Source organism: Lampris incognitus, chromosome 15, assembly GCF_029633865.1.
Source record: "Lampris incognitus isolate fLamInc1 chromosome 15, fLamInc1.hap2, whole genome shotgun sequence".
NCBI lineage: Eukaryota > Metazoa > Chordata > Actinopteri > Lampriformes > Lampridae > Lampris > Lampris incognitus.
Window position 1 is genome coordinate 24,083,560 of NC_079225.1, and position 27,791 is coordinate 24,111,350.

General features: G+C 42.6%; 1 protein-coding gene across 1 annotated transcript in view; it reads right to left on the reverse strand.

The window, feature by feature from the left end:
• The window catches only part of pinx1 (PIN2 (TERF1) interacting telomerase inhibitor 1), a 42,923-nt gene that overhangs the window by 9,378 nt on the left and 5,754 nt on the right, over positions 1-27,791 (reverse strand). The window contains exons 5-6 of the mRNA XM_056294645.1: positions 27,368-27,457; positions 22,626-22,708 (exon numbers count right to left, since the gene is read on the reverse strand). Of these exons, the coding sequence (XP_056150620.1) occupies positions 22,626-22,708; positions 27,368-27,457 (173 nt within the window). The remainder of the gene's footprint in view (positions 1-22,625; positions 22,709-27,367; positions 27,458-27,791) is intronic.

A 27,791-nucleotide genomic window follows, 5' to 3' on the forward strand; every position in this document is an offset into this window, starting at 1 on the left:
ACCACAAAAATTGTTTGGTTCTGTGTCAACATTAAACATGGTTTATATCCAGGCAAAAAGTTATGTTTAAAAATGTGGAGAGCTAGGTTGTCCATTATCACTTTGCACTAATAGTGGCTTCTGAAAGCACCTCAACAAGGTGCATAAAACATCAAAAACAGCCTGTAACTTGCAAGGTGGGGAAGAACTTACTCAGACAATATATTTAAGAACATGTTCAAGTGTTTCAAGCACCAACTGGGTCAGAAATGATGATACCGAGTGCCAAGTTGATTTGTTCATTTAGATATACCTATGATCTCTGTGTGTTTAAAAAGATGTGATATAATAATATACTACGAGTGTGCTTTCATAATAGCCTGTAATGTAAAAACAATGTACTATGATGACCGCTTTAATGTGTACAGTATAGAAGACCAAATTGGTGAGTTTTCTGTCATCCGAGTGGATGAACGGACTCATTTCAGACCATTTGACAGGCAGTGCTCTAATGAGAATAGTCAAAGTGCATACATAGTGCGCTATTGTTATATTCTGAAAAGTGACTGAGGAGCTAGTATAAAGCAATCAACTTGTATATCATTCTTATTTTACATTTTTAATGATTTAATGCTTTAATTATGAAGTAGCATATTTACACATTATAGTGTTAATGAGGCAACACATTTATAGTATGCAAATCACACTATGAGAGTTAATGAATTACTCAGAATTAATTTCTAACACTATGAACTGGTGTTGAGAAAATTTAACACTAGTTATTGTTTAGTAGTGTTAAATTTCAACAATACAAAGAGTTGATATTAACCATTATAGTGTAAAAATACCAATAATTGGGCATCCGGGTAGCATAGTGGTCTATTCTGTTGTCTACCAACATGGGGATCCCGGTTCGAATCTCCGTGTTACCCCCGGCTTGGTCAGGCGTCCCTACAGACACAATTGGCCGTGTCTGCGGATGGGAAGCCAGATGTGGGTATGTGTCCTAGTCACTGCACTAGCACCTCCTCTGGTCGGTCAGGGTGCCTGTTCGGGGGGAGGGGGAACTGGTGGGAATAGTGTGATCCTCCCACGCGCTATGTCCCCCTGGCGATACTCCTCACTGTCAGGTTAAAAGAAGCGGCTGGTGACTCCACATGTATCAGAAGAGGCATGTGGTAGTCTGCAGCCCTCCCCGGATCAGCAGAGGGGTGGAGCAGCGACCAGGATGGCTCGGAATATAGGGTAATTGGCCAGATACAATTGGGGTGAAAAGGGGGGAGGCCAAATAATTTAAACGTATTAAAATCACTCTGGGGAGTGGACCCTTCCAGACACTTAAAAAGAGTTGAAATTAACTGATAAGAGTTTTGTGTCTGTTGATTTTGCTGTGTGGGGCTAATGTAGGGAGCAGTCAGAGCCGCCAGAGCAAGTTGGGGTTAAACGCCTTGCTCAAAGGTGCATTAACAATGGTTAAGGTTTGGTAGTGGGTCACTCTCCTGGGCTAAATTTTCCCAGCCAATCTGGGGAGCTTAAACCTTCTGGTCAGAAGACTTCCCTTTCTAACCTTGAGGCTACTGCTGCCTGTATCACTGGGCTAAATCTGTAACAACTGTGTCCAACCACCAAAGGTACAATACAATCTAGATTGCAACTGTAGAGCATGAACACTTTGTCATGCCATCCCAGCGGCCCATTTGTCTTCATTTTCCTAATGGCCTACTCAATGCATAATGATTTGTCCTGAAGAATACAGAACCTCCTCCTGAGAATCCCGCTAAACAATGCTTCTGCTCTGCGTATTGCTTCAGAGGTAGCAATGTGGATGGCATTTTTCCAAACCCTGCAGATTAGAGATAAATGTGAAGACACCATGTAGGGGTGAGGCACCTCATGGGTTGGCCTTTATGCTTTTACATCCAGATTACACTGAATTGACCCTGAATATGGAGTGAAATAGACAAGCAAATTGATGGTCTGCTAAAACAATACACGTGTAGATCTGCATGGGCCTTGAGAGGTTTGATGATATTGAAGTGTTTTGTGGTGCTGCTTATTAGCAGGTGTTTTCTGAGCATCTAAGAAAAATTTTAAATATATTCTATCCATGTTTGGTTATTTATCTCATACTCATAAAATTCAAGTTTACAAAAAAAATCTTAATTTTTCTCCAGCCTGGCCTCAAAGGGGGGCTAGCAAAGATCCTACCTCCATTAGTCTCTGTCCTTTTACCCACTAAAAGAGCCCTTATAGTCAAAACTTTTCAATATGGGGAATGCAGTTGTAGTCATTATTTTGAAGGCTAATTCATTGATCAAATCAGGAAGAAAAGGCACAAAAACAAAGATCACTGAGTTTATCAGAGCATAAAACAATGTATTGTTTTTTTCCCTATGCGATTAAATTGTACAAGGATACAAATTTTGAGTAAGATATTTTGAGTAAAAACTGTACACCTGAGCTTGAGTAAATTAATGGCATAACACTCCATTATCACCCATAGTACTGAGTAGTCTCCTGTACGTCACTAAAATGCCACCCAAATTGTGTGGAAAAGTGCATATTGCAAGGCTAACTGTATATTGGGCGGCACAGTGGCGCAGTGGTTAGCGCTGTCACCTCACAGCAAGAGGGTCCTGGGTTTGAACCCCGGGGGTTGTCCAACCTTGGGGGTCATCCCAGATTGTCCTCTGTGTGGAGTTTGCATGTTCTCCCCGTATCTGCGGGGGGTTTTCTCCGGGTGCTCCGGTTTCCCCCACCATCAAAAAAGACATGCATGTTAGGGTTAATATTTCTTTCCGTCTGTGCCCCTGACCAAGGCAATGGCAAGACGAACTGGAGTTGGTCCCCAGGTGCTGCACGGCGGCTGCCCATTGCTAGGATGGGTTAAATGCAGAGCAGAATTTCCCCACGGAGATTAATAAAGTATATCAAAAATAAAAAAAATAAAATAAATATTGGACTGTTAACTCTATAACTTACAGCATATATAGAGATACTGGTGAAAATCATGATCGTTCCCATATATGTAAATATGTACTTGAGTCTGTTCCTTATTACAAGGTTGCACTGGCAGACCAGTGTTTGACCAAAATTATAATACCTGACAGAGGTTCTATGACGACACAAGGCAGTTGGTTCAAATGGCCTACGAAAGTTTTCTGCGATCTCAGATCTCGACTTGAAATGGCCTCAACTTCTAACAAGGGGGGGGGGGGTATTGGCCCTTCAGGTGAGGTGAGGTGCCATTAAACAAAACTTTCCAACTTCCCAGAGAAAATCTATACTCCCTGTTATTTCACAATGGCATCCACTGCTTGGGAGATGGCAGATGGGGTTTAGAGCTTACAGCGTCAAACAACATGTAACTGGGATTTGGGGATGATGGCTGGGGGCCACTTTCCAACTGCCTGTGAAATTACTCTCAAGAGAGGGTGAATGAGAGAGAGAGAGAGAGAGAGAGAGAGAGAGAGAGAGAGAGAGAGAGAGAGAGAGAGAGAGAGAGAGAAGAGAGAAAGAGAGAGAGAGAGAGAGAGAGAGAGAGAGAGAGAGAGAGAGAGAGAGAGAGAGAGACTTCATCCTAGGAGTGCCCTGAAACCCAGTGTGTGGTTCATCCTCTCCCTGCCTGGGGACCTCTATTAGCCACATCTCTGGTCCAACAAGGGGAAAGTGCTGTGCTGAGCACTGGCTGGACACACAGACACACAGCAACAGATCCAGTCAGCATCACTGAAACCCTTGCAGATCTTAGCTGATCAGTTCTCAGGACAAAATATTATACAGAATGAATACTTTTGTGACGATATGAATTTTTGATATCAAAGTAATATTTATTCAACAAATTTAAATAAGTCGGGCAGTCATCAACAACCAGTTTTCAATCAACTGTTAGATGAGTAAAAGCAGAAGGGCACCTGCCAAAATGAAGTAAATGTCTGCATTATGTGTTGTATTTGATCACTGAGCCACCACACGGCAAAGACGTCTTAGTGTACCTCAAGTGTACCTACTCTAAAATCTCCATTAGGTATTTCAGGTTTGAAATGGGTGAAAACTTAGCAGTTGTAAATTTTTAATGGTTTATTCTGAGTCTTCTAACTTTTAAGAAAGTTGTTTCAACAATGGCTCTATGAAACCTGTAAGAGGTAAAAGGGTTTTAAAACACACCAAACCCACAAAACTCTACATCGCTTTCCATCCCCATCCTCTCCTTCAATACTCGCCAACGGTTGAAAGCCGACCTCAGATTCACTGGTTTTGGAGTGAACCCTTGTCTGCTTGTAGTTTCACCTTGCTCTACTTTTGTTTTTGAGGGTGCTGTGTCTGCCACTTTATATCATTTCAGCTGCAAAGACTGAACGCAGCAGTTTTAAAGAATCCTGCCCTCACAAGCAGTGCTATTGGTTGCAGGCGTTGACTGGCGGACCCACTGCCAAAAAGCTGATGTCTGGAAATGTTCCGAACGTTCAGAAAACACACATGGAAGTCAGGATGTCTGCAGACACTGACACGGACTACCAATGGGCCATAAGAAATGAATGGGTAGGTACATTTCTGGACAAGTCCATGCTATTTCAAGTGTGTGTGTGTGTGTGTGTGTGGGGGGGGTAGTATTCTAGTTGGTATGCCTTTAACTGAAAAATAAAATACAATAAAACAGTTTGGAGGGAATGAAACATAATTTCATAAAAGGCTTTCATAGCCATTTCCACCGGCAATCAAACCAAATTACTCTTCTTTCAGTATCACATTAACTCAAGCGCTAGTGCAAGTGCTCGGTGGATGGACTGAAAAAGCCCTAGTTCAGGAAACGATACCGTGGTAGGTAGCAACAGTAGCAGAATGAGTAATATTCTGCCCATACTTTCAACAAATACTTTTAAGGTAGCATTGGGCAAGGCACGTAACTCCCAAATGTCCCGGTGGAGCTTTTCTATGGCCACTACAAAAAAAGACCGTTTTAGGGCAGTTGCTATTGTAAATAAGTGTAAGTGCATGAATGTGAAGCATGCTACTGCTGAAAAAACTGCATGTGCTAATTGGTAATAATAGCTCTGAAGATAATAAAAACATACATCAAATCGTTTTATCATCTGATTTGCTGGCCCTTGTATTCAGTGAACGCAATTTTTTTTTCTAGAGGTTTTTGTTTATCTAAGGAATGTAATTTGACAATTTTGTTCTTTTGAAAATTTATCTGTGATTTCTATTAACAAAATGATTTGTGGTGGTGAGGTGGCCATGATATATTTTCCATGTCATCTTATTAAGCAAACAAAAGTATTTCCTTGGTTACTGAATGCTCAATCCAATAATGCAACAAAAATTTGCATAAATCCATGTAGTACATATAAACTCTCACATTTGATGAGGTTGTCTACCAATCTGGTTTTAGGCATCAATTTGTTGTGAGATAGCTCTACTGATGCATGTGTGTCTGCTCTCATGCCTTGAGAAGAGTCGAGTGCCTGTGGCGCAATTCTTCCTCTGCATTTAACCCCTCCTAGCTGTGTAGCTAGGAGCAGTGGGCAGCCGCTAGTGCAGCACCCGGGGACCAACTCCAGTTCTTCTTTCCATTGCCTTGGTCAGGGGCACAGACAGGAGTATTAACCCTAAAATGCATGTCTTTTTGATGGTGGGAGGAAACCAGAGCACCCAGAGAAAACTCACCGCAGACACAGGGAGACATGCAAACTCTACACAGAAAGGACCTGGGATGACCCCCAAGGCTGGACAACCCCGGGGTTTGAACTCAGGACCTTCTTGCTGTGAGAAGACAGCACTAACCACTGTGCCACCATGCTGCCAGGGATGTTGTCTGCTGTAGTTTATCTAGCAGCTTTTGAAGAATAATTACTTTTTCCTTTTTTATACAACTCGGGTCTTATTCTTATAGTTTTTAATATCGTTCATATTGGTTATGATATTTTACTCATTTGCTTCATTGTGGAGATCAATGATACAGGACCACTGCCGGACACAGCTTTACAGCAGCGTCTTATGGGGAGAATACAGAACAGTCTATCATCTAAACCACATATTTGGAGGAGAAAACAAAAGCCCAAGTTAAAAGTTGCAACTTGAAATATCCAATGTTATTAACAATGGTCCATCATATTGTTAAACTACCCATTTCAAAATGCAGGAATGACCATCATACTTCACCCCAGGTAGTAATAACCATTGATAAACTACCTGGCCATTGCAGCTGACAGATCACAGATAACAGCAAATCATGTACACAGTCTAACTGAGAAACTACTCTTTTTGGAGTGGCTGTCATTTAAAGCACAGGTTTAAAGCTCGTGTTCGATGCCCCGTTAGACGCCGTTGTAAAGTGATGCCTAGTACTGGTCCCATGTACAAGAATTTCCCAAATGAAGCGGGTGAGTAACATTCTAACATAACCACTATGCATGATGGCAAAAGTTATAAATTATGAAAAGATGCAGGTTGTTAGCCCCCCCCCCAAAAAAATCTTTAATTGGTACCTAAAACTAATCATTCTCAGTTAAGCCCTAACTTGTTTGACCGTTGGCCTCTCTTCACTTGGTCTAAGGGTGAACATAGTTACGGGTACGAGTGAGTTTATCCTGGCTAATGTCCCTAAATTTGTCGATGAGAAATTCTGCCTCGAGGAACCCACGAAAGGTACCTCATCATCAACTACATCACAAAGTACATCAAAAGTTAAGCACAGCTGCAGGATGGTGACAGTTTGAGGCTTGCTGGATTACTTTATGAGCCACATTTCCAGCCATCACCGTGAAATCCAGTCTTGCATGCCACACTTGAAAACGGTGGCTCCAATCAATTAAGGGTATAAATATGAGGGATGTGCTAGCATACTGCAAGATGAAAATACTGGGATACATTAGCTTCCACCAAAATTTCAATGGGAAAATATTTATACCTTAATTACATATGTAAAATTTCAACTTCAAAGCAGATTTTAAATGATTCAACTTGATTACAATATAACCAATAATTAGTGTTTTAGGAAATGGAAAATTAACTACAGAGAGGTACTTTGTGGACAAAGTCATACATGTCATAACATTTTCATTAGCAGTGATAGTCAAACTATGTTTTTTTGCAGAGATGGCATTTTTCTAGACTAAACTGACATTCTCAAGTTGATTAAATGCTAAACTTAATCTGTAAGAGTTTTAAGTCCTTTGTTTAAAAAAAGGTTAAAAATAGCTTCTTTTTCCTTAATTCAAATGTGTCTCAATGTAACCACCTCATTTTATCCAGTTTAAAACTCGTAGAAACACTGCATGTTTGAAGAGACTGGAAGAAAATGACTGAATACAGGCAGACCAGGGAAGGATACAGGGAGGTTGACGAGTGAAGAAGGGCTGGAAAATGCACCTATAGTCAACCATCCTCCTCCACCTCCTCACAGCCCCAGAACCCCAGGAAGAGGATGCGCTCAGTGCACTGTGTGCAGCTCTGAGATAAGACTCCTACGGCGGAGTAGCGGTCTGGCTGGCTATCGGGCCCTTCCTGCTCCGCTCTCTCCCCAGGCGGGGGCTGGGGCTGGGCAGGGAACATAGGGAGGGCCCGCAGAGGGTCCCAAAGAAAAGGAGAAGGTGGGAAGGCATTCAACAGGGCCACCTCCTTCAAGACACTCCAGTTCTATCTTTCCCTGCTAATGTGGCCAACAAAGAGCCACATGCCAAGGTACCAAGATATGGAGGCCAAGGCATTCAGAAGGAGAGTCCATCAAACCCATACAGGAATCATGCAAAAGGCTGATTAGAGTAAATCTGAAACTTTACCTGAAAAAAATAAAAATCAGGTAGAAATTCCAACTCATCCATTATTAACAGAGAAGTGCTATACTTTGTCATCAATGCGCTAGCAGAGTCCGGGAATTAAAATGACTTCATTTTTGTAACAGCATGCAATACTGCAATGAAACTGAGGAAGCAAATATATCAAACTGACACAGCAATTCATGTGAATGTTGTGTGAAGCAAAGCAAAATTCTTTAAGGAACATAATCATAAACAGTAATTTGGCTCTATTTTTGTGAATGCCTACTATGTGTTTATGTAGAAGAGGAATTCAAGTTGGCAATTTGTATGATGACTATGCTGTCTCCGTCTATCTATTTTGACCACAAACAGTTGGCAGCCCTGTAGCCATGTCTTTCTTCTGAATTGATGAGTAAGGCCGGTTCCGGCAGCTTGACAGAAAAAAAAAAAACAACAACAAACTGCGTCTCATTACTTTGGTCAATACAAGGAATCTTTACTGGCTCTAGTAAGAGTCAGTTTGCTTCATTATAACTGAAAAAGAGAAAAACATATTGTTGCTAATCTCTTGGCACTAAATCTGATCTAATTTAGGATATAGTGTACCCTTTCCTATTCACAAACAAGTTTTTCATCTAGCTAGAGGATATCCTACAAAAATCTGGAGGAAGGCCTTGGAAATCTCAAGTGTTGCCGTACACTGTCTAAATGAGGGCATTAGGCAACCCTAATTTCCCTATGCAATGATAATACCAGTGCAGAAATTTTACTATAAATTATTCATTGCTGCAAATGTAAGACATGTACATGTAAATGTAACAGACTCAATAAATGGATGCACATCCATCCACAGACGTGGAATCATAGATCACTGACATTACACTGACACTTAAAATGAACGCTTTTAATTACTAACCAATTTTTTTAATTAGTATCCATTTATGTTCAACTTACTGATATTAAAAGGTGTCAGCAGGCATCACCATATCACCATGGCGATGCTGATAATGGTATTGGTGTTTGGCCATTCCAGATCCCTGAGATCCACTTGAAATCCCACCACCATGGAGAGTAAAAAAATTTTTTTTTTAAAAACACATGGTTTAGCCTGGATTACAGATATTATATTGTAGTATCTGTTGATAAAAGGTCTTTTGCAAACTTGGTCTGCCTCATCTGCTTGTTAACCACTACAATGATGCTTCAACTTTTGCATTTGGCAGACAGGTTGAAGATGTAAAACACAATGCGCTCTCTCTTTTTCTCCTGGGGTCCAAGCCAACAATAAACATTAAAATGAGCAATTAAAAAAATGGTCATGACGTGGCTATCCACAAATTACATTAATTTCATCACCACATCTAACAACAGTGATATCATTTTTTTTTATTTTGATATACTATATTAATCCCCGTGGGGAAATTCTTCTCTGCATTGAACCCATCCTAGCTATGTAGCTAGGAGCAGTGGGCAGCCGCCGTGCAGCACCCGGGGACCAACTCCAGTTCTTTACATCGCTGTGGTCAGGGACACAGACAGGAGTATCAACCCTAACACGCATGTCTTTTTGATGGTGGGAGGAAACCGAAGCACCCGGAGGAACCCGCCACAGACACGGGGAGAACACGCAAACTCCTCACAGAGGACGACCCTGGATGACCCCCAAGGTTGGACAGCCCCGGGGTTCGAACCCAGGCCCTTCTTGCTGTGAGGTGACAGCGCTAACCACTGGCCCACCGTGCCGCCCATCATCTAAAATTGGACTTTTTTAACATGCAAGTTTTCATGGGTCATACTTTGAGTCACATTGGCCATACTATTTAACTTTACTGTAAAAAAAAAAAAAATTACTGTTGTTCCAAAACAAATATTAAAAGTGGAACCAATTCAGCCTTATAATGAATTAAAAGGTCCAATGTAGCAGTCACTCCAATTGTCTGTATGAGGTTAAAATGTTTTCAGTTTGTGTCTTAAATCATGGCATGTCACACAAAGTCTGTCAGTAAAAAACTACCACCCCATCCACCCTTTAAAAACAGTCTATGAGACTAGCGGGCTACGACTGACAACATTCTAGCACTGAGCATGCCTAAAGATTTGAATGTTGTGTCCCGAGGCATCAGCCTTCAAAAAAAAAGTCACATTAGGTTCCAATACTAATTAGCATTGAACAGAGCCACAGTTACCCATTCATTTTCCCCAAAAATGCCCGTTTGCATTACTTGCCCTTTTTTCAATAATATCCCATCAATATTGGTTGGTTCTGTAATTGCGGGAATGTGCTCTCATTGTCCTGCCACAATAATAAATTTGGTGATAGTAGGAGTCTATGGATCAGGCCTGGATCAGACCCAGCTGTCTCTCCCTGATGAGCACACAAGTCCATGAGCCCATCCTTCATGAGCGTGATGTGGGCGGACAGGAAAACAGGTGGATACCGCTGCTTATCAATGGGTAAATAAGCATACGATTCACTTCACTATCAATTATTTTCCAAGAAACAGCAGTGCCTCGGGAGAAATTGAATTTTTTTTTTTTGGTTGTTGGTGTTCAAGATTAACTTTAGCTCTTCTGCAGAATCACGTTAAAGAAAATATCATACACAATTTAATGAACAAAATAAGAAACATTACCATGGCCTGTACAGCCACTAGCGCATTTAAATACCACAATTCCTCGACTAAAAGCATACCTTCTTATGTTCAGTTTTGAAAAAAACGTTTAAAAAAAATTGGGTTTTGAAAAAATGCACTTTGCCACCAGATGCAAGAATGTTTATCATTAGTAACAAATGAAGACATTATGCATGCAACATGACTGCCCTGCACTTGTTCAACATTGCAAGCGCTTGCCGAATATGCCTCCCTCAAGAGCGCAGGGGTCCCCACCACTGCAACCCCGACGACGGAAGATACAGCGATTATTTTCCCTAGCTGTGATTTATTAGATTAAAGAGTCAGTGATTAAATGGGTGTCGGTGGACGTAAACAGCCAAGGGGCTGGAAAGCTTCAGGCAGTTAGCTTCACCAGGCAGTAATTACCCTGGCCGCATGCATTCTAGCTTAGGTCCGTAACTAAGAGACAGACACTCTCCATTTCTTTTCTTTTTTTTTTCGTTTTTTCTACACTAATCTTTAAGTGTCAGCAAGCTGGCATGGCCTACAGGGAGCCTTCCACAGAGCTGCCAGGGAGGTAGGTGGTAGGTGTGTGTGTCTTTGCAGGTGGGGGGTTATGCTGGTGGTGGTTGTGTCACTTGGCAGGCCCTATTTTATTTTCGGCGGTAAGAAGCAATGGGGCCTTGTCAACAGACACGCTCTTGAAAGGCAGAGCTTTTGTTTTGAGGCAATTAGATGTTATCTGAGAGTGAATTAGAGCTCCGCAGTTTCACAACAGGCCAGGCACTCGGTGCAAGTGCATCAGTCTATTCCAAATGTCACAAGCGCGTATGGTTCGGCCGCTTATCTCAACGGACCAACACGGAATTTGGACAACTATGCCAAAAATACAACCTTATTTTCGGTCCAATATTCTTATCTGTTAAATTAAGATTCAACAAAAAATTAGCACACTTAGTATGCTACCAACAGGACAGACCCATTCATATGATGTATGAGCAGCTGAAAAACCATGGCTGATTTAAAGCAAACAGGGAAATGTACCTCAAAACAATTTCCAATACGAAAGGCTAATATAACAGTACCTGCATGCTATTCCAATGTCAAGCCATCTAAAGCAAATATTCCGACAAATTCGGCGAATAAATTTATGTTGAGAGAACTGGTGGAAGAATGCAGGAGTAGCTTACAACACAATTCAAATTTATGTAACTGAATTTTTTTCATTCATATGACACCTTGTTGAAATAAAGTCATCTCAGACTGTGATAATTTATTCATCCATCCATTAACCAAACGGCTTATCCTTACTCAGGGTCGCGGAGATGCTGGAGCCTATCCCAGCAGTCATTGGGCGGCAGGCGGGGAGACACCCTGGACAGGCCGCCAGACCATCACAGGACCAACACACACACACACACACACACACACACACACACACATATTCACACCTCGGGACAATTTAGTTCTGTGATAATTATCCCCCCGTGTAATTGGCTCAAAGATTCCTCCCTCTCCACCTCATGCTGATGGGTGGTGAGCGTTCTGGTGCAAAATGGCTGCCGTGCATCACTCAGGTGGGTGCTACACATTGGTGGTGGTTGAGGTGAGTTTCCCCTCTTCTCTGTGAAGTGCTTTGGGTGTCTAAATATAAAGCGCTATATAAATGTAATCCATTATAATTATTATTATCCTGATCACTTTGAAGTCTTGTACAATAAAGGGTTTGTCTCATCCAGGAACTCAAACTATAATCACAACTTCTAACGACACGTAGTTTCAGGGCAATTTTAACACCATTTAAAACTAAATTGAAACATACCCACGCCTCATCGTGTATGGGCCTTGGCAGTGACCCGAAACCTGTGCTGTACTCTTTTTAGCATATTTTCGTACAGAAAAGACACCTCGCTTCTGCGCTGTCAGCAGAGTTTCACTGCTCGACTCCGCCCACCGACTCCCTGGCGCCCTGCCGACACATCTGCCAAACGCCCAAGCCCACAACCTGCACCGCCCCTGCCCCATATTCCTTAAGATGGCGGCACCGGGGGAGCCCCTGCTGACATGCGATTCTTCATGTAGACGATGCGTGGGCAGGAAAATCCAGCAACAGGTGCCATCCGACGACGCCTGATTCTGGGCCCTTTGTGCCTGAGGAGGAGTGGGAGTGGGAGAGGCCGTGGGGTCATGCCGACCGCTGGAGCAGGGTGCACCATGCAGACCGCCTGACTAGCCATTTCAGATGCCAAAACAAGGCTTGCATCAAATTATAAACTACTATTTATCACCCACGGCATTTTAAGGAGTACAGCACTAAAGAATTACACCAAGTTGGTCCGTTCAAACAAAGCAGACCTGGCAAGGAAATATCCTATAGATAACATAAGAGTACAAGCACTAAGCGATTCCAACCAACAGTTGTATAAATAAACTAATTTTCTGCTTTATGATGCCAATATGCTGCCATCAATACATAGGGTGTAAAGAAGTAAATATATGAAATTTCAAAACAGTGATGGATTTCAGCCAAATGAACAGAAATGGTAGCTCATCAATCAACAATTATTCATTAAACTGTCACATAGCAGACATGATCAAATACTGAACGGGTGCGTATCTAATGACCTTGTTCGGTTTGAAATGAAATCACATGATCAACTGCGGGTTCATCTCAGATATGGCCATGATACACAGCTTAGGTGTCCAGGAGCAGAAAACAATCAAGCAAAAACAAAAAAAAAAGTTTTAAGAACAGACAACAGTTGAGGATGTATTTGACCTTTGAGCATATAAAATTTGCTGTCGCAGCTTATGCAAAAATCAGCGGGTTAATAGAAAAAACAAAACACTTTTCACAAACACACACACACCAATTACAATTAACTACAAAGATGGAAAATCTCAAAACAAATTTGTCAAAAAGTAGCCTTCCACCAAACAAAAACACCAAAAGTGCGATAGAGTGGGCAAAAATATTAAATTATATACTTGTGTTCCCACCACTCACGTTAGCCGGTGGCTTTAAAAAATGACTAACTTTTGTTGATGTATGAATCGGCGGGAAGTCTATTTATCAGCAGGCCCTCTGCGGTCGCCCGCTTGGGTCCCTCAAGTCACAAACCGCGTCGCTCCCCTTTGACTGATTAATTAGCCAATCAGAGGACATTTTTCACTGGGCGGCAGGATGGTTTATTTCAGCTAATGCCGGGCTTTCGAGCAGAGGCCCGTTGGAGCCTCGTCGGCTCTTTCGGCCTGCCTGACTGGCCGGGCAGAGGGGCAAGGGAGATAAATCAAGCTGGGCTGGCCCTCCCTGTGGCTCCCCTAACTAAACCCCCTGAGAAGAGCACAGAGATCTGGAGGAGGAGGGAAGAGAGAGGGACACAGGATGGCCAGGGGCACTGCTCGCCCGGCGATAAGCATTGGGAGCACAGGGCTGCCAAAGTGCCTTCATTTAGAAGTGGCCGGGGCTTTTTGATATCTCGGCAGAGAGAGCCTGTCATTTGTCTTGCAGTGAGTAATTGTGTTGAGGGACATAGGGGAAGGCAGGAGATGGAGGGAGCTTGCAGGCACGGGATGGGTGATGGATAACAGAGAGGGCTGCGGATGGACAGGTGCTCTACCACAACTCGATAACCCTTACCGTTAGGGTGTGCGTGCGTGCGTATATGTGCGTGTGTAAATAATGGTCTCGAGCATACATTTTCAAGTAGCTCTGTAGGAAAAAAAAAAGGTGGGATGAGGTTACTGGTGGTGGTCATGCTGTCTCATACAGCTAAAAAGGAGTAATTGTCATGGCACACGTTCTGTGGCCTTCAAATTCATATTCTTTAGCACCCCTTGTGGTAGTTTGTTGTAAAAAGATGGTGATACATTTTAAGCGTTTTCTCAGTGGTCAGTTCAGATCACGTGTCTCGTAGGTTAGAGGTCAACCAGGAAAAGAGAGAAGTTTGCAAGAATTTCTCCATGTGTCAGACAGGAAGTTCCGCTCCGTTTTTCTTTACGTTTGTGCCTTGGAGAGCCTTTGCTTGTAAGTTTGTTATCTTTTCTGTGTTTTGTGAAAATGTGCATATTAATGATTTGGAATTCAAACGTTTGGATTAACAATGCTATTTGTGATCATTTCATTTTCTAAGGTTAAAAACGGTAAGCTAAGCTAAATGTAGCTTCTTGTCGTAGCATGTGTATTTAGGCTATTTGTAAGCAATGATAATTCATTTGTGCTGTACTTTGAGAACAGTTTGTAACCAAAGCATTGTAACTTTGCATTTATTTAACTTTTACAAAAAAAGGAAAAGAAGAGAAATGAGGACTTGGTAAAACACCTTAACTTCACTCTTGTGTTCGACTTTTCTCGGAATCCTGTTTGTTAGCTATCTGTCAGTTTTTGCGTAGATGAAACATGTATCAGGGACAGAATAGTAAAAAAGCAACCTCACAGTGGGTACAACAATTCAAGGAAAGAAAGCTTCACTTCAAGCATTCCTCACTCATTATCACGCTTCATACGCCTGGAAAGCATCAGCATTACATGATGGTACAGGAAACGTTTGAGATTGAAGATGCAATGGAGCAAAGCCAAGCATTGGAGACAAGATCCTTCGCCTCCATTTCAACGAATGGATCAAGAAGCTCATCAGCTAGCATAGCTGCTGCCAAGGCTCGTGCCAAGCTGGAGGCCGCTCGAGCCAGGGCTGAATTCTTCAAGAAGGAATCGGAAGTTACGATTGAAAAGGCTCAATTAAAAGTGACAGAGGCTCGTATGGAAGCGACTCTACCAGCTTTAAAGTATGAGAGAGAGGTAGCTGCAGCCATTGCTGAGACAAAAGTGCTGGAGGCAGCAGTAGAAGGTGAGCATGGAGAAAAGAACTCAGATGTAAGCGAGGTCTCTGAACGCACTCGTGACTACATCCTGTGTCAGTCCTAGCTAGGTTCAACAACTCCTTTAGGGGTTGAACCATATCAACCACCTCTAGAGCCCATCATCCATGCATTCAAACCTGAAACACCATTAAGGCAGCATCTCTACAGCTCGAAATGTTAGAGCTCCTTGCAAAATGCTTGATAATGATGATACAACACAGCAACCTCAGAGGCCAACGCCAGTGATTCATCACAACTCTCCAGCACCGCCATTCACAACCTCACCTATTAAGACTGTACCATAGCCACCGCTCAATAAAGACACCAATATAAGCGATGTCGCTAGGTACTTAGCACTCCATGAGCTTGTTAACTCAGGACTCACAAAGTTTGATGATCGTCCCGAGAACTATTGGGCGTAGAAGTCATCTTTCACAAATGCCATAGAAGGATTGCGCCTATCAGCTAGACGACCTTCAGTCAAAATGGTTGGGAGAACAGTCCACGTATCAGGTGAGGAGGATTCGAGCTGTGCATGTAGGTAATCCTATTACCGGCCTAAGAAAGGCTTGGGAGCACCTGGAAGACTGCTATGGCGCCCCGGAGGTTATTGAAAAGTCTCTCTTTGACAGGACTGACAACTTTCCAAAGATCAGTGGTAAAGATGCTGTAAAATTTAGGGAGCTTGGAGATCCCCTACAGGAGGTGGAGTCTGCTAAATATGAAGGTTACTTACCTGGACTTACCTATCTTGACACCGCCTGTGGTATAGCCCCCATTGTACACAAGCTACCTTATAGTCTTCAAGAGAAGTGGATGGCTCAATGTTCCCAGTACAAAGCTGTATATCACGTTGCCTTTCCACCATTTTCGTTCTTCTGTGACTTCATTTATGGTCTCTGAAGCACAGCTGTCCATGGTGAAGAGGAGTACGGTTCAGATGCCAAGCGCTTTGTTGACAGAGGGTTTTATGTTGATGATGGACTTCTGTCAATGCCCACAGCTGCTGAAGCTATTGACCTGTTAGCACGGACACAGGAGATGTTCGACACCTCAAATCTGAGACTTTACAAGTTTGCCTCTAACAGCAAGGACATAATGGAAGCACTCGCCACCGAAGATCATGCGAAAAGACTCAAGGACCTTGACTTGGATGTTGATCCTATACCTACCTATCCAACGCAGCCTTGGACTTTGCTGGGATCTGAAGAAGGACATATTTACCTTCCGTGTAGCTGACACCGAGAAGCCTTTTACACGCAGAGGGATACTCGCTACTGTCAATAGTCTCTTTGACCCACTCGGGTTTGTCGCACCCATCAGCATCCAGGGAAGTTCCTGCTACGGGAATTATCAAGTGAGGCTCGTGACTGGGATTCCCCCCTTCCTGAAGTTAAGGAAAAAGAATGGAACATCTGGAGGAAATCACTGCATGATCTCAAGCAGCTGGAGATTCCCAGACCATATGCTGCCACCACCCTCCCTAAAGCTCTGAGAAAGGAACTCACATTTTCTCAGATGCTTCTGTCAAAGCGACTGTGGCAGTAGCATATCTCTGTGTCATTGACAGAGAAGGAGCATGTCACACTGGCTTTGTCCTTGGTAAAGCGAAGCTAGCTCCACAAGCTGCTCATACCATTCCCAGACTGTAACTGAGAGCTGCTGTTCTAGCTACAGAGATAGCAGAGATGGTCACAAGTGAACAGGACTTCACTCCATATGCCGTGGACTTCTACACCGATAGCAGAGTCGTCCTGGGATACATCTATAACCAGACAAGATGTTTCTATGTATACGGCTGTGGACTTCTACACCGATAGCAGAGTCGTCCTGGGATACATCTATAACCAGACAAGACGTTTCAATGTATACGTCAGTAACAGAGTGCAGCGTATTAGGAAGGTCTCAAGCCCAGCACAATGGCATTATGTCTCTACGAGGCATAACCCTGCAGATCACGCCACTCACTCCATGCCAGCAGCTCTGTTGAGCACTACCAGCTAGTTCACAGGACTCGCTTCCCTGTCACAAACTGAAAAAAGAACCATCTCTGGAAGAGGAAAGGTTTGACCTCCTCATCGATCCAGACATAGATGTGGAAGTTCATTCTCTCACCACCACACTATCTAGAGAGCTCCTACCTAGGATCCCAATGCTTCGAGCGATTTTCTTCATGGAGGTGAGAGCCACAGCTTCTCTCATACACATCATCCAGTCTTATAAGGCGACAGATGGTCAGGAGAGAACCTGCAGATCATGGCACCACTGCACAAGGCCTCGCACAGTGGAGGAACTGTTACAAGCAGAAGCAGTCATAATCAAGAGTGTGCAGAGAAAGGCTTACATTGAAGAGCTTGTCTGCACTGCCAAGTGGAAAAGAAATTCCAAGGAACAGTGCTCTGAAATAACTGAACCCTTACCTGGACGATGGAGGCTTTCTCAGGATAGGAGGCCGGCTTAAGCATGTTGCTCTGGACTTCAAAGAGAAATTCCCTGTAATTGTTTCAGGCTGCAGCCATGCCACAAAACTGCTTGTGGAACACTACCAATATCGAGTCAAACATCATGGTCATGTGTTCACTGAAGCCACAGTTCGCACTGCAGGGTATTAGATTGTTGGTGTTAGGAAGTATATACACAGCATCCTTCACAAGTGTGTGATATGTAACAAGCTTCGTGGGAAATTAACTGAGCAGAAGATGGCGGACTTACCCATCGATCGCCTGAGCACTGAACCACCATTCACATATATTGGGCTGGATGTGTTTGGCCCTTGGACAGTCGTCGCAAGATGTACATGAGGGGGGCAGGCAAATGCAAGAGATGGGCCATTCTCGTCGCCTGTATGAGCACTTGTGTCATACACATCAAGCTGACTGAGTACATGGATTCATCCACCTTTATAAATGCCTTAAGATTTTTTGTTCTGCGAAGACCTGCCGAGCAGATTCGCTCAGATTGCAGGACCAACTGGAAATCCTGCTGACTGATCCCTGTGAGCCCAAAGTGAGGAAGTACCTTAGTACTCAAAAGGACTGCACTCTCCTTCCCCCGTCCAGGCCACTTCAAGGAATCTGACCTCCACAGACAACGATGGAGGCAAGTGCAGCATCTTGCCAACACCTTCTGGAGCAGATGGGGGCGTGAATACCTGGCAACGCTTCAGAGCCAAAGCAAATGGCAAGAGGAATGACAAAACCTGAAGGAGGGCAATGTGGTCCTTCTTAAAGAGGCTCAAGCCAAGCGCAACGAATGGCCCATGGCTCTTGTGACCAAGGCATTTGCTTGAAGAAATGGAAGAGTCAGAAAGGTCGAGCTTAGGGTCACGAAACATGGAACAATCAAAATGTTCCTCAGACATGTTTCAGAAATGGTTGTTCTTATGTCAACCAAGGACTGACTTTGAAGTTTTTCCTGCGGACATTTCCTATAATCTCAGTTGGTTACATAGTGGTATCTAATTAATACCAGGCGGGGAGTGTCATGGCACATGTTCTGTGGCCTTCAAATTCATATTCTTTAGCATCCCTTGAGGTAGTTTGTTGTAAAAAACGATAAATGTAAAGCATTTTCTCAGTGGTCAGTTCAGATCATGTGACTCGTAGGTTAGAGTTCAACCAGGAAAAGACGGCAGTTTGCAAGAATTTCTCCATGTGTCAGACAGAAAGTTCCGCTCTGTTTTTCCTTACGTTGGTGCCTTGGAGAGCCTTTGCTTGTAAGTTTGTTAGCTTTTCCGTGTTTTGTGCAAATGTGCATATTAATAATTTGGAATTCAAACGTTTGGATTAACAATGCTATTTGTGATGATTTCGTTTGCTACGGTTAAAAATGGTAAGCTAAGCTAAATGTAGCTTCTTGTCGTAGCATGTGCATTTAGGCTATTTGTAAGCAATGAGAATTCATTTGTGCTGTACTCTGAGAACAGTTTGTAACCAAATCATTGTAACTTTGCATTTATTTCAGTTTTACAAAAAAGGAAAAAAGGAAAAGAAGAGAAACGAGGACTCAGTGAAACATCTTAACTTCACTCCCATGTTCGACTTTTCTCTGAATCCTGTTTGTTAGGTATCTGTCAGTTTTTGTGTAAATGAAACACGCATCAGGGACAGAATAGTAATATTTCCCAGTCAAATGGTCTGTACACTACTTAGAGAAACACACCACTTCAACATAAGGTAATTCTAACCCTTTTGCTGAGTCTAATGTTAATAAGACAGTAATTAAAATGACCATGTACTGCACATGAAGGTGAGGCAGTTGAGTAAACACTATCTGCTTCCATGTTCCTACATAGACAGCAGTGTCTTTAACAAGCAGGGGCACGTGGGACGGCTGTGTGTGTGCATGTAAGTGTGTGTGTGTGTATGTGTGTGTGTGTGTGTCTGTCTGTCTGTCTGTCTGTCTGTCTGTCTGTCTGTCTGTCTGTCTGTCTGCCTGTGTTCCAGGGAGCACTGTGAGCAGCGATAAGGGGCTAGCAGGAAGCACATCTCTATGGAGGAAGGAAAACCCCAGCAGTGAGAGACTGGTGGAAGGGAGGCTGGAGAGACAGCAGTGGGTGGTGGGTGGGGGTCGCTTGGTCTGGTTACTGAGGGAAGACACATGAGAAGGATGAATGGTTTTGAAAAGACAGTTAAGATGTGGGTGAGTCCAGTGGTATCACTTCATTTGAGTGCCAATATGTAATTGGGGACAGTACACATATATGCCTTCCAGTGCAGTCTATAACTGGATTGGTGCTAATACCTCAGATCATTTTACATTTAGGCACCAACCGAACTACACACACACACAACTTCTCATGTGAATAAAGGCTGTGATACACTACTCCCCTGGATTTTAAGTATGGCTAATTTTTAAATGTTGCATATCCTGGTATGATTAATATTACGAATGAGACTAACTTTAAGCACAGATGAACAAGTGATCAAGGGTCACTGGCAGTGTCAGGGACCGATGCACAGCAGGTCTCACACAATGCCTAAAGCTTGATTGGTCCATCACCCTCGTTACCTCTACCCGGAAACCTCTGACACTACAGTGCTTTACCAGGTGGCCCCATGAGATGCCATTGTAACTACGTTCAGTATTTTCAATATGGTCATTGATGTCGCCCCTGGCTGAAAAATAACAACCCATAACCAAATGATTAGGGAGAAAAGATGATGGGTACTGCTTGCACATCCAGTGATGGTCAACTGGGGAGCAGTGGCCATTGTGTTGCTATGGCTCCACCTAAGCAGGGGGACAACAAGGCTTTCTTGCAACTAGACAATTCAGATGACCATTCAGTCAAGCTAAAAGGGTTGCGATATAGACAGGAAATCATGCAAGTGGGCTTTGCACTGTCTCCTAGTCAAAGGCTATTTTGAAGTTGTTTTGCACCTGTAAAGAGGACAGCACAACTTGTCATGGCAAAAAAAAAAAACGGTTTTATTGAGCATTGGTGAAATGAAGAAGAAAGATGGCAATGTAAAACTTCTTTGTGTACCACCGGAGCTAAAATGTAGACATGCATAATAGATTTCCATCCATCCATCCGTCCATTCATTACCCAAACTGCTTATCCTGTTCCAAGGGTCGCGGGGATGCTGGAGCCTATCCCAGCAGGCAACAAAAAACAAGTGCAGTCCAATGTCCATGTTAGTTGTTCATAGGGTTTATAAAAATATTTTGGTGGTATATATTATTCACAGGAGTTTACTTACTAACCTTGCGCCTTTATTACATTTTCTACCAACCTCTCCACGTACTCTCAATTTACACAGTTATAGTTATATTATTTCATCATTTTCAATTTTGGTGCAAACGAGCACAGTTTCACAAACTCACACTCAAGGTTGGGGGCTGGGGGAGGTGCATCGCCCATCTCTGAGCAGGATAAGTGGTTTGGATAATGGATGGATGGATGGTATATATTATCTATCCTAGAGCACAACTTAATTTTAGGGTTTGGTTTAGAATTTTACCTTCCAATTATTACTGTGCTTCTCATCCAGAACAAACAATGCAACTACGCAACCAAGTGTCCGAACCATTCTGAGTGCAATCAAACCAATACTCTGTAATCACCATAACCTAACTTGCACACCATAACCTAACTTGCAATGGGACAAGCATCAAATGCAGCACATCAGAAGCATACAAGTGAATAACCTTTCTAATAACCTTACAAATATGAATACATGCTTTATGCCAACAAGTTCATATCAATGAAATGGGGAATATATTGGGACTGGTGAAAAAAAACATTACATGACATGGGTTAGCTAGAAATAATTCAAGAGGCTGATAGCAAATAAATCAAACTAATCATCTTAAACATTTAAAACAAAGTGTCAATTGGGGACCTCTATAGGCTTACAACCTGATTTGCACCTGGTTCACCTGAATATGCAGAGATACTTCCATAGCACCAAATGGCAAACTGGAGGAGTTTCAAGTGGCGTACCACTAAAGCTTAGAGGAGAAAGAATGTGATGAACTTTTTTTGCAAGTGTCATCAAGTCTGTGTTCTGCAAAGCTCATCCCGATTTAGAGGTGCCTGTAATGGTGCCTGTTGGCACACTTAACCACCTGATGTGACTGCTCCAAGACAGAGGTGGAGAGGAAGGAAGTGGAGAGGAGTCAGGGGTAAGAGTGCAAATCTTTTAACTGGATTTAGGTGCTTTCGCTGCCAACTGTGGCCTGCTGGCAGTGGTAAAAGCTGCACGCTATGACACGGCTAATCTCGGGCCGCAGGCTGCTGGTGGGGCTGGGCCCAAACGGCTCATGTGACACTGGGGCCAGTGACAGAGGCCTCAGCAGCAGTGGTCATCCTTAATTACCAAGGGAGAGGCAGATAAGCCAGAACCACTTGGCCAGAGGGGTGTCAGCACCCCTCCCCCAGTGCCCACTTGACTTGGTTTAACAGGACCAGGGATTGGTCCTTGTGATTTCCATCATTTCTGCTTCCATCATTTCTGCAATTAAGTGTAAACAAGCTTTTCTAACTTTATATAGAAACCTTTCCCCCCATTTAGATGACGATTTATGACAGTTGTTGAAGGAAAAAGTCAAACAAGCGTAAACTCTACTTTAGATTCTTGTGGTTGATTTTTTTTTGTTTGTAATGATAAAATCATTTGAATCTGATGAACTGATAAAATAATGTTTTGTTGGTATTAGTCATGAAAAGTGTTGAGATAATTTTACCTCCGAAGATAGCGAAGATTGAAAACAGTCCGACAAGACATTTCAGAAGCGCTATTGCACCAACGGTCAACTCTGAAAGGTTAGAAGACTCTTAACTGAAAATTTGATTAAGTTCAACTTCAAATTTGAAAAGTATACACCTCATTTCAAAAGATAAGGCAAGAAGGTAAAGGCAAAGAACTGTGACTTCAGTGTGCGATGGTTTATTGCCGCTTACCTCCTCTTCGTCTTTAGCGTGTTTTGCTCTCTTCCCAAAGATACAATTTAGATCTTTTTCGGTGCGGCAGGACAGATCCTTTCCTGAAAAATAAATGGATTGCATTAATATAGCGCTTTTCTAGCTGCAAGAGCCACTCAAAGCGGTTTACAATCAATGAATGCCTCACATTCACCCCCCACCCCCACGGCGGTGTCAACTATGCAAGATAACAACCAGCTCATTGGGAGCAGATATGAGTTAGGTGTCTTGCTCAGGGACACCTCAACCTTTTTTGCAAGGAGAAGCCAAGGATCAAACCGGAAACTGTCAAGTTACCAGATGACCCGCTCTACCTCCAAGCCACTGTCACCCCACATTAAGAAAATATATATTTTTCTTCAACTGAACGCATTTCAAAACTCAACCAAACGTTAACAATTGCAACTTGACTATTAGTTTGGGTTCTGTAGCACTAAGAACCATGGCTAATTCTTATTATAGGTTCAAATGGGTATTGAGAAAGCCACAAAACACTTCAGAGCATCCTTTTAAGACCTGATATAAAACATTAAATGGATAGTAAATGTAAAAAATACATGCATGGGTTGGTAGTTTGTAATAAGTTTCAGACATATTTGACCATTTATGAGAACGTTGTATTTCTGTAATTCTGTTCTAATGTGATTAGGAGGTGCCAGGTTTTGCCGTCACACATACTTATACTGAGAAACTCTACCGATTCCCATGTTCGATACAGAGGGGGGAAAGTGCAAATGCTGAAATCACCATCTGCAGACAAGATGGGGGGGGGGGGCGTGATCCTCCCACGTGCTACGTCCCCCTGGTGAAACTCCGCACTGCCAGGTGAAAAGAAGCGGCTGACGAGTTGGGTAATTGGCCAAGTACAATTCGGAGAAAAATAAGAGAGACAGATATCTAGTTGTATGAGCTCTTTGTTTTCAAACGTTAGCATTGAACTGTTAATTTACATCATAATCTATCTTCTTACCTGTATTTCGCCATGGGTTTACTTTTCCTTGGACACATACAGCAGTAGATTTTTACTTTCAAATACAGCAAAAGGCAACAGCCGGACACTCAGGACAGTTTTTAATTCACATTTTTTTTCCACCATGCAAAAAATAGGTAATCACTTAAATCACAGTGTTTTGATCTTCAGCCAAACACGTTGAAATGGATGGCGTATGGGAGGTGGGGGGTGCGCAGGGGATGAGAATGTTCTCGGGGGGGAAGAAAGGGCGCATTTGTGTGGTGTGCTTTTTGCTTCAAGGATAAAACAGCAAAGAAAAATAAACCAATGTCAGTGTCTGCCATGCCACGCCTCCGGACTCCCATTTTCAAGCCAGGCCTCAAAGACTCCTGGAGCACACAGTCGTCTGTCTCAGGCCAGAGTCCTGTTCGTACAGCTGCATCCTCTTCCTCCAGCAGGCCCCCGATAACATTTGGTTATTTATTGCTTTAAAATCTCTATCTTCCCTCCTCTTGGCTTTCAAAGCCACAGCATATGCATATCTGAGGAGCAAAACCAAGCAGTTATGTTCAAGGCTAAAATAAACAGGGGGGTGTCCATAGTGTATGTTGCCTATTGATCTTAGGTCGAAGGTAAAATTATGTCCAATCTGACCTTTCTACTGTTTGGCTCAGGAAATACCTGTCAAAATTCTCAGGCTGAGACTTTCAGGTGAAAGTTCAAACAACAATGTTGAGATAAAGAGGAACTTAGCCTTATTTTTCCCCCCTTTTCAATGCTCCAAGGCAACTAAATGCCATCAGGCAGGATGAGGAGTGGGTATGGCCAACGTGCAATGGGAAGTGTTATTGAATACCTGCTGGTTTCCAAGGTCACCATTTAGACAGAACGGGTTCTAGTGCCAACAACTAGTCAAACCAGATTAGGGAATCACGGTGGCTCTGAAAAAGAAATCCCCTAATCTGACAAGTAACAAATTGATGGCAACCAGACAAGTTAGAGCAGGAAAAAAATCAAAAGGGCATACTGAAAAATGAAAGTCAGAGTTGCTTAAAGAAGGGATTAAGAGAAGAACTGATGTTTTCTTAAACATTTTTACATGGCTTAAAACCTGTAGCTCACTTAACTGTCCTCCTGACACATCACATGATAAGTCACATAGTGAAGACTTTTCAATTAACATTCATGAAAGGGAAAAAAAATCAAGTTTGAGAGAAGAAATAAAAAAGAGGCTAAGTCACAAACATGAGCACAGGATGGAATGCTATAGTTAAATTTTGCATCAACCACCCTCATTGTTATGACAAGTGATAGATGGGGAGGACAATTAAAACTGGGTTACTGGTTTACGCTGTGGGCATGGGTCTGAGCAGTGGAGATTTCGGTGCCTTTCCCCACAAACGAAGGCCATCAATCCTTACCGCTGGCAGTAAAAGGAGCTAGCCTGAACAGGATATCAATAAAAAGCAGAATAAGGGGGCCTGCAGGCTTATGTTTGCAGAAACTCTGTTGTTGTGGCCAAAACATATTAGATTTTGGTTTGTATTCAGAGTGATCCAAAAAAATATTCTATTTTTTATGTTTAAATTTTTTTTTAGAAATGTTGTGTGCTATGGTTCAACAAATTTAGCTAATAATACAGAATCAAGGGTTGATATTTAATGCAGATGTCTAATGTTGATCCCTATTTAATGTAATGGACAATTTAATGTAGAACCGTTTAATTTTTTGCAAACGGTTATGCAATAGATGCCCATGCTCAAACATACATTCTCTTGGCACACAGAGAACTGAATAAGTAGCACTTGACATTCAACTTTCTGAACCTTTCACGTAAAGAGCTTAGCAACACTAAATCCATTACCAGGCCTTAAAGTGGCAACAGCCGTACAGGGATGTCAGCACAGGTTGGAGGCATGCAAAAGAGGGTGGAGTTGGGTGGTTTGTTGAGCAACTCTTGTTGCCCGTGGTGATCTAGACCACATACAAGACAGAGCAGGTAGGGTCAAGAGAAGGTGACATTAATTCTTTAAACGGTCATCCTCCTGCTGTTCAGTGCTGCTGTGATAAGACCATAAATACAGCTGACATTCATTTCAAAGCGGATCATTCCTGTGTGTGCCAAAGGTTTATGCTAACCAGCCTAACTTCAGGCAGGTGCAGCACTGAACTCTCAAATTTCAAATTAAGAGTTATTAACAATTAGTAGAAAAACAGGAGAAACCAGCATCCCAGCATGTTGCACAGCAACCGCTGAGGCCTGGTGATGGGCAACGATTGTCCAATACCACACACTCTTTGGGCTTACCCTGTCCATCACAAACTGCCAATGGTGGTGATAGAAGGGATCCAAGTGCCTCGTGTGGATTAACGCTGCAAGTCCCGTAAAGCCAAATTATTATAGTTAATCGGTTGAGCTGTGCATCTTCATGCCTAGGTCATGAGAAGGTCCCAAGTTCACAGACACACACAAACAAGTAGCCTTGTTAAGTTGACAAAGTCAACACTCCAGAGGGGTCATTTTAGGTACCCTCTTATGGGGTCAGTGATGTGGGGGAGGGGTCATTTTAGGTACCCTCTTATGGGGTCAGTGAGGTTGTTTTGGAAAAAAGAGGAAGGGGTTAAAAGAGCATAGCTGCAACAACAAGGATGTCTTTCCTATGTGCCTCAAGTATCTACTGTATAGGTGTCTCTTTCTCTGTCTGGGACCCGGCATCTTCTGGTCCCAGCTAAATTAAGATCCCATAAACAGGGTGAGGGGGGATCTGGAAGAGGTTGGGTTTTATCTTGAAGGGTCATCTAATGGGTCATGCAGGCGCTGGGAGTTGATATTTGGGAAGGCCTGTAAATGCTCATTCCAGATGCCAAAAACATGAAACAGGAAGTCGCTACTGAATGACGTAAGAGAAGTCTCTTCTAGGTGAGGCAAAAGTTGAGATTTTATTTTCCAAAGCATACTGACCTATTTATATACATTTGAAAGCAAGATAGAAGATGGGTCATGATTGGATTATAATAACAGATGTGACATTTGATGAACCAGTGCACTCCTTACAGCAATCCTGGTAATTAGCAGGAAAAGAAATTGCAAATTCGAAAAATAAAAATTATGTGTAATAACAACATCTAAAGTGGTTCTTAGGCAGCCACACTTGCAAGACCTCAAACATGCTTTAGTCCAAGCAGCTTCTCAGCAGCAAAATAAGAACTACTGGTTATTCATTTTGGCCTTCAATAGTCCTGAACACAAAATCAGTCCTCCTTGCATCTATCAGTACACTGGCCTTGACCTGCATATCTCAACTTCCTGATGTGTAAAGAAGTAATAAAAGTAGAGGGGATGAGTTATTAATAACTTGCTCTACCCCAACACTGACCGAACCAACTGACCCAGCACCAGCTGATAGCGTGCCGCTCTGATCCGTGTCTGTGGTCGGAGCCAAGGGTGCAGCGCTGAGGAAGGATGTGTATGTGTGCATGAGTATGTTCATTTTAATTATTTTTGATCCGAAATGCAAAACCATTTTTTAGTAGCTCACTTCTACTGTGTGCCTCACGAGAAGTACTTAATCTGACAAGCTTTGCGATTAGTTTATTGCAGGAACAGATTTGTAGATGATCAAAATGTAACAAATGTTAAAAGAAGAAAGGGACCGTCTTTGATTGAAGTCATGCTATGGCACAAAGCAGCACCCTCAACAAAATGTATATCCCTCAGTGACTTGTCTGCTGTCGGGTAGAGCTGACAGCTTCCAGAAGACACACTCACCTTTAGTGAATTTCATGTAATGAACCCTCTTTTTGGACGTCTTGGACTTCTCCTCCAAGCTAAAGCCTTGCTGCTGCTCAGGCAGGGACTCTTCAAATAAAAGTAAAGATAGTCACAACCAATGTCTATCAATTTATTTCAATATCCTTTTGCCCATTATGTATATTAACACTGTGCTATAATTCCCATTTAATATGTCTCTCTTCTCGTTCCTGTACATTGATATATATCACTGTTGATATGTTACATTTTTTCCTATATCAAAGCCTCTTTTCTCTTAAGTGTTGCAGTGCAGCACCCTCTACTGGTTAACAGATTAACAAACAAGCTAGAAACTGGGAGACTGCAGTCATTTTGGTGGTCATGTGATGTTTTTTTGTTATATTTAGTTCTGTAACACTGCCACCAGTAAGAATCTTTGAAT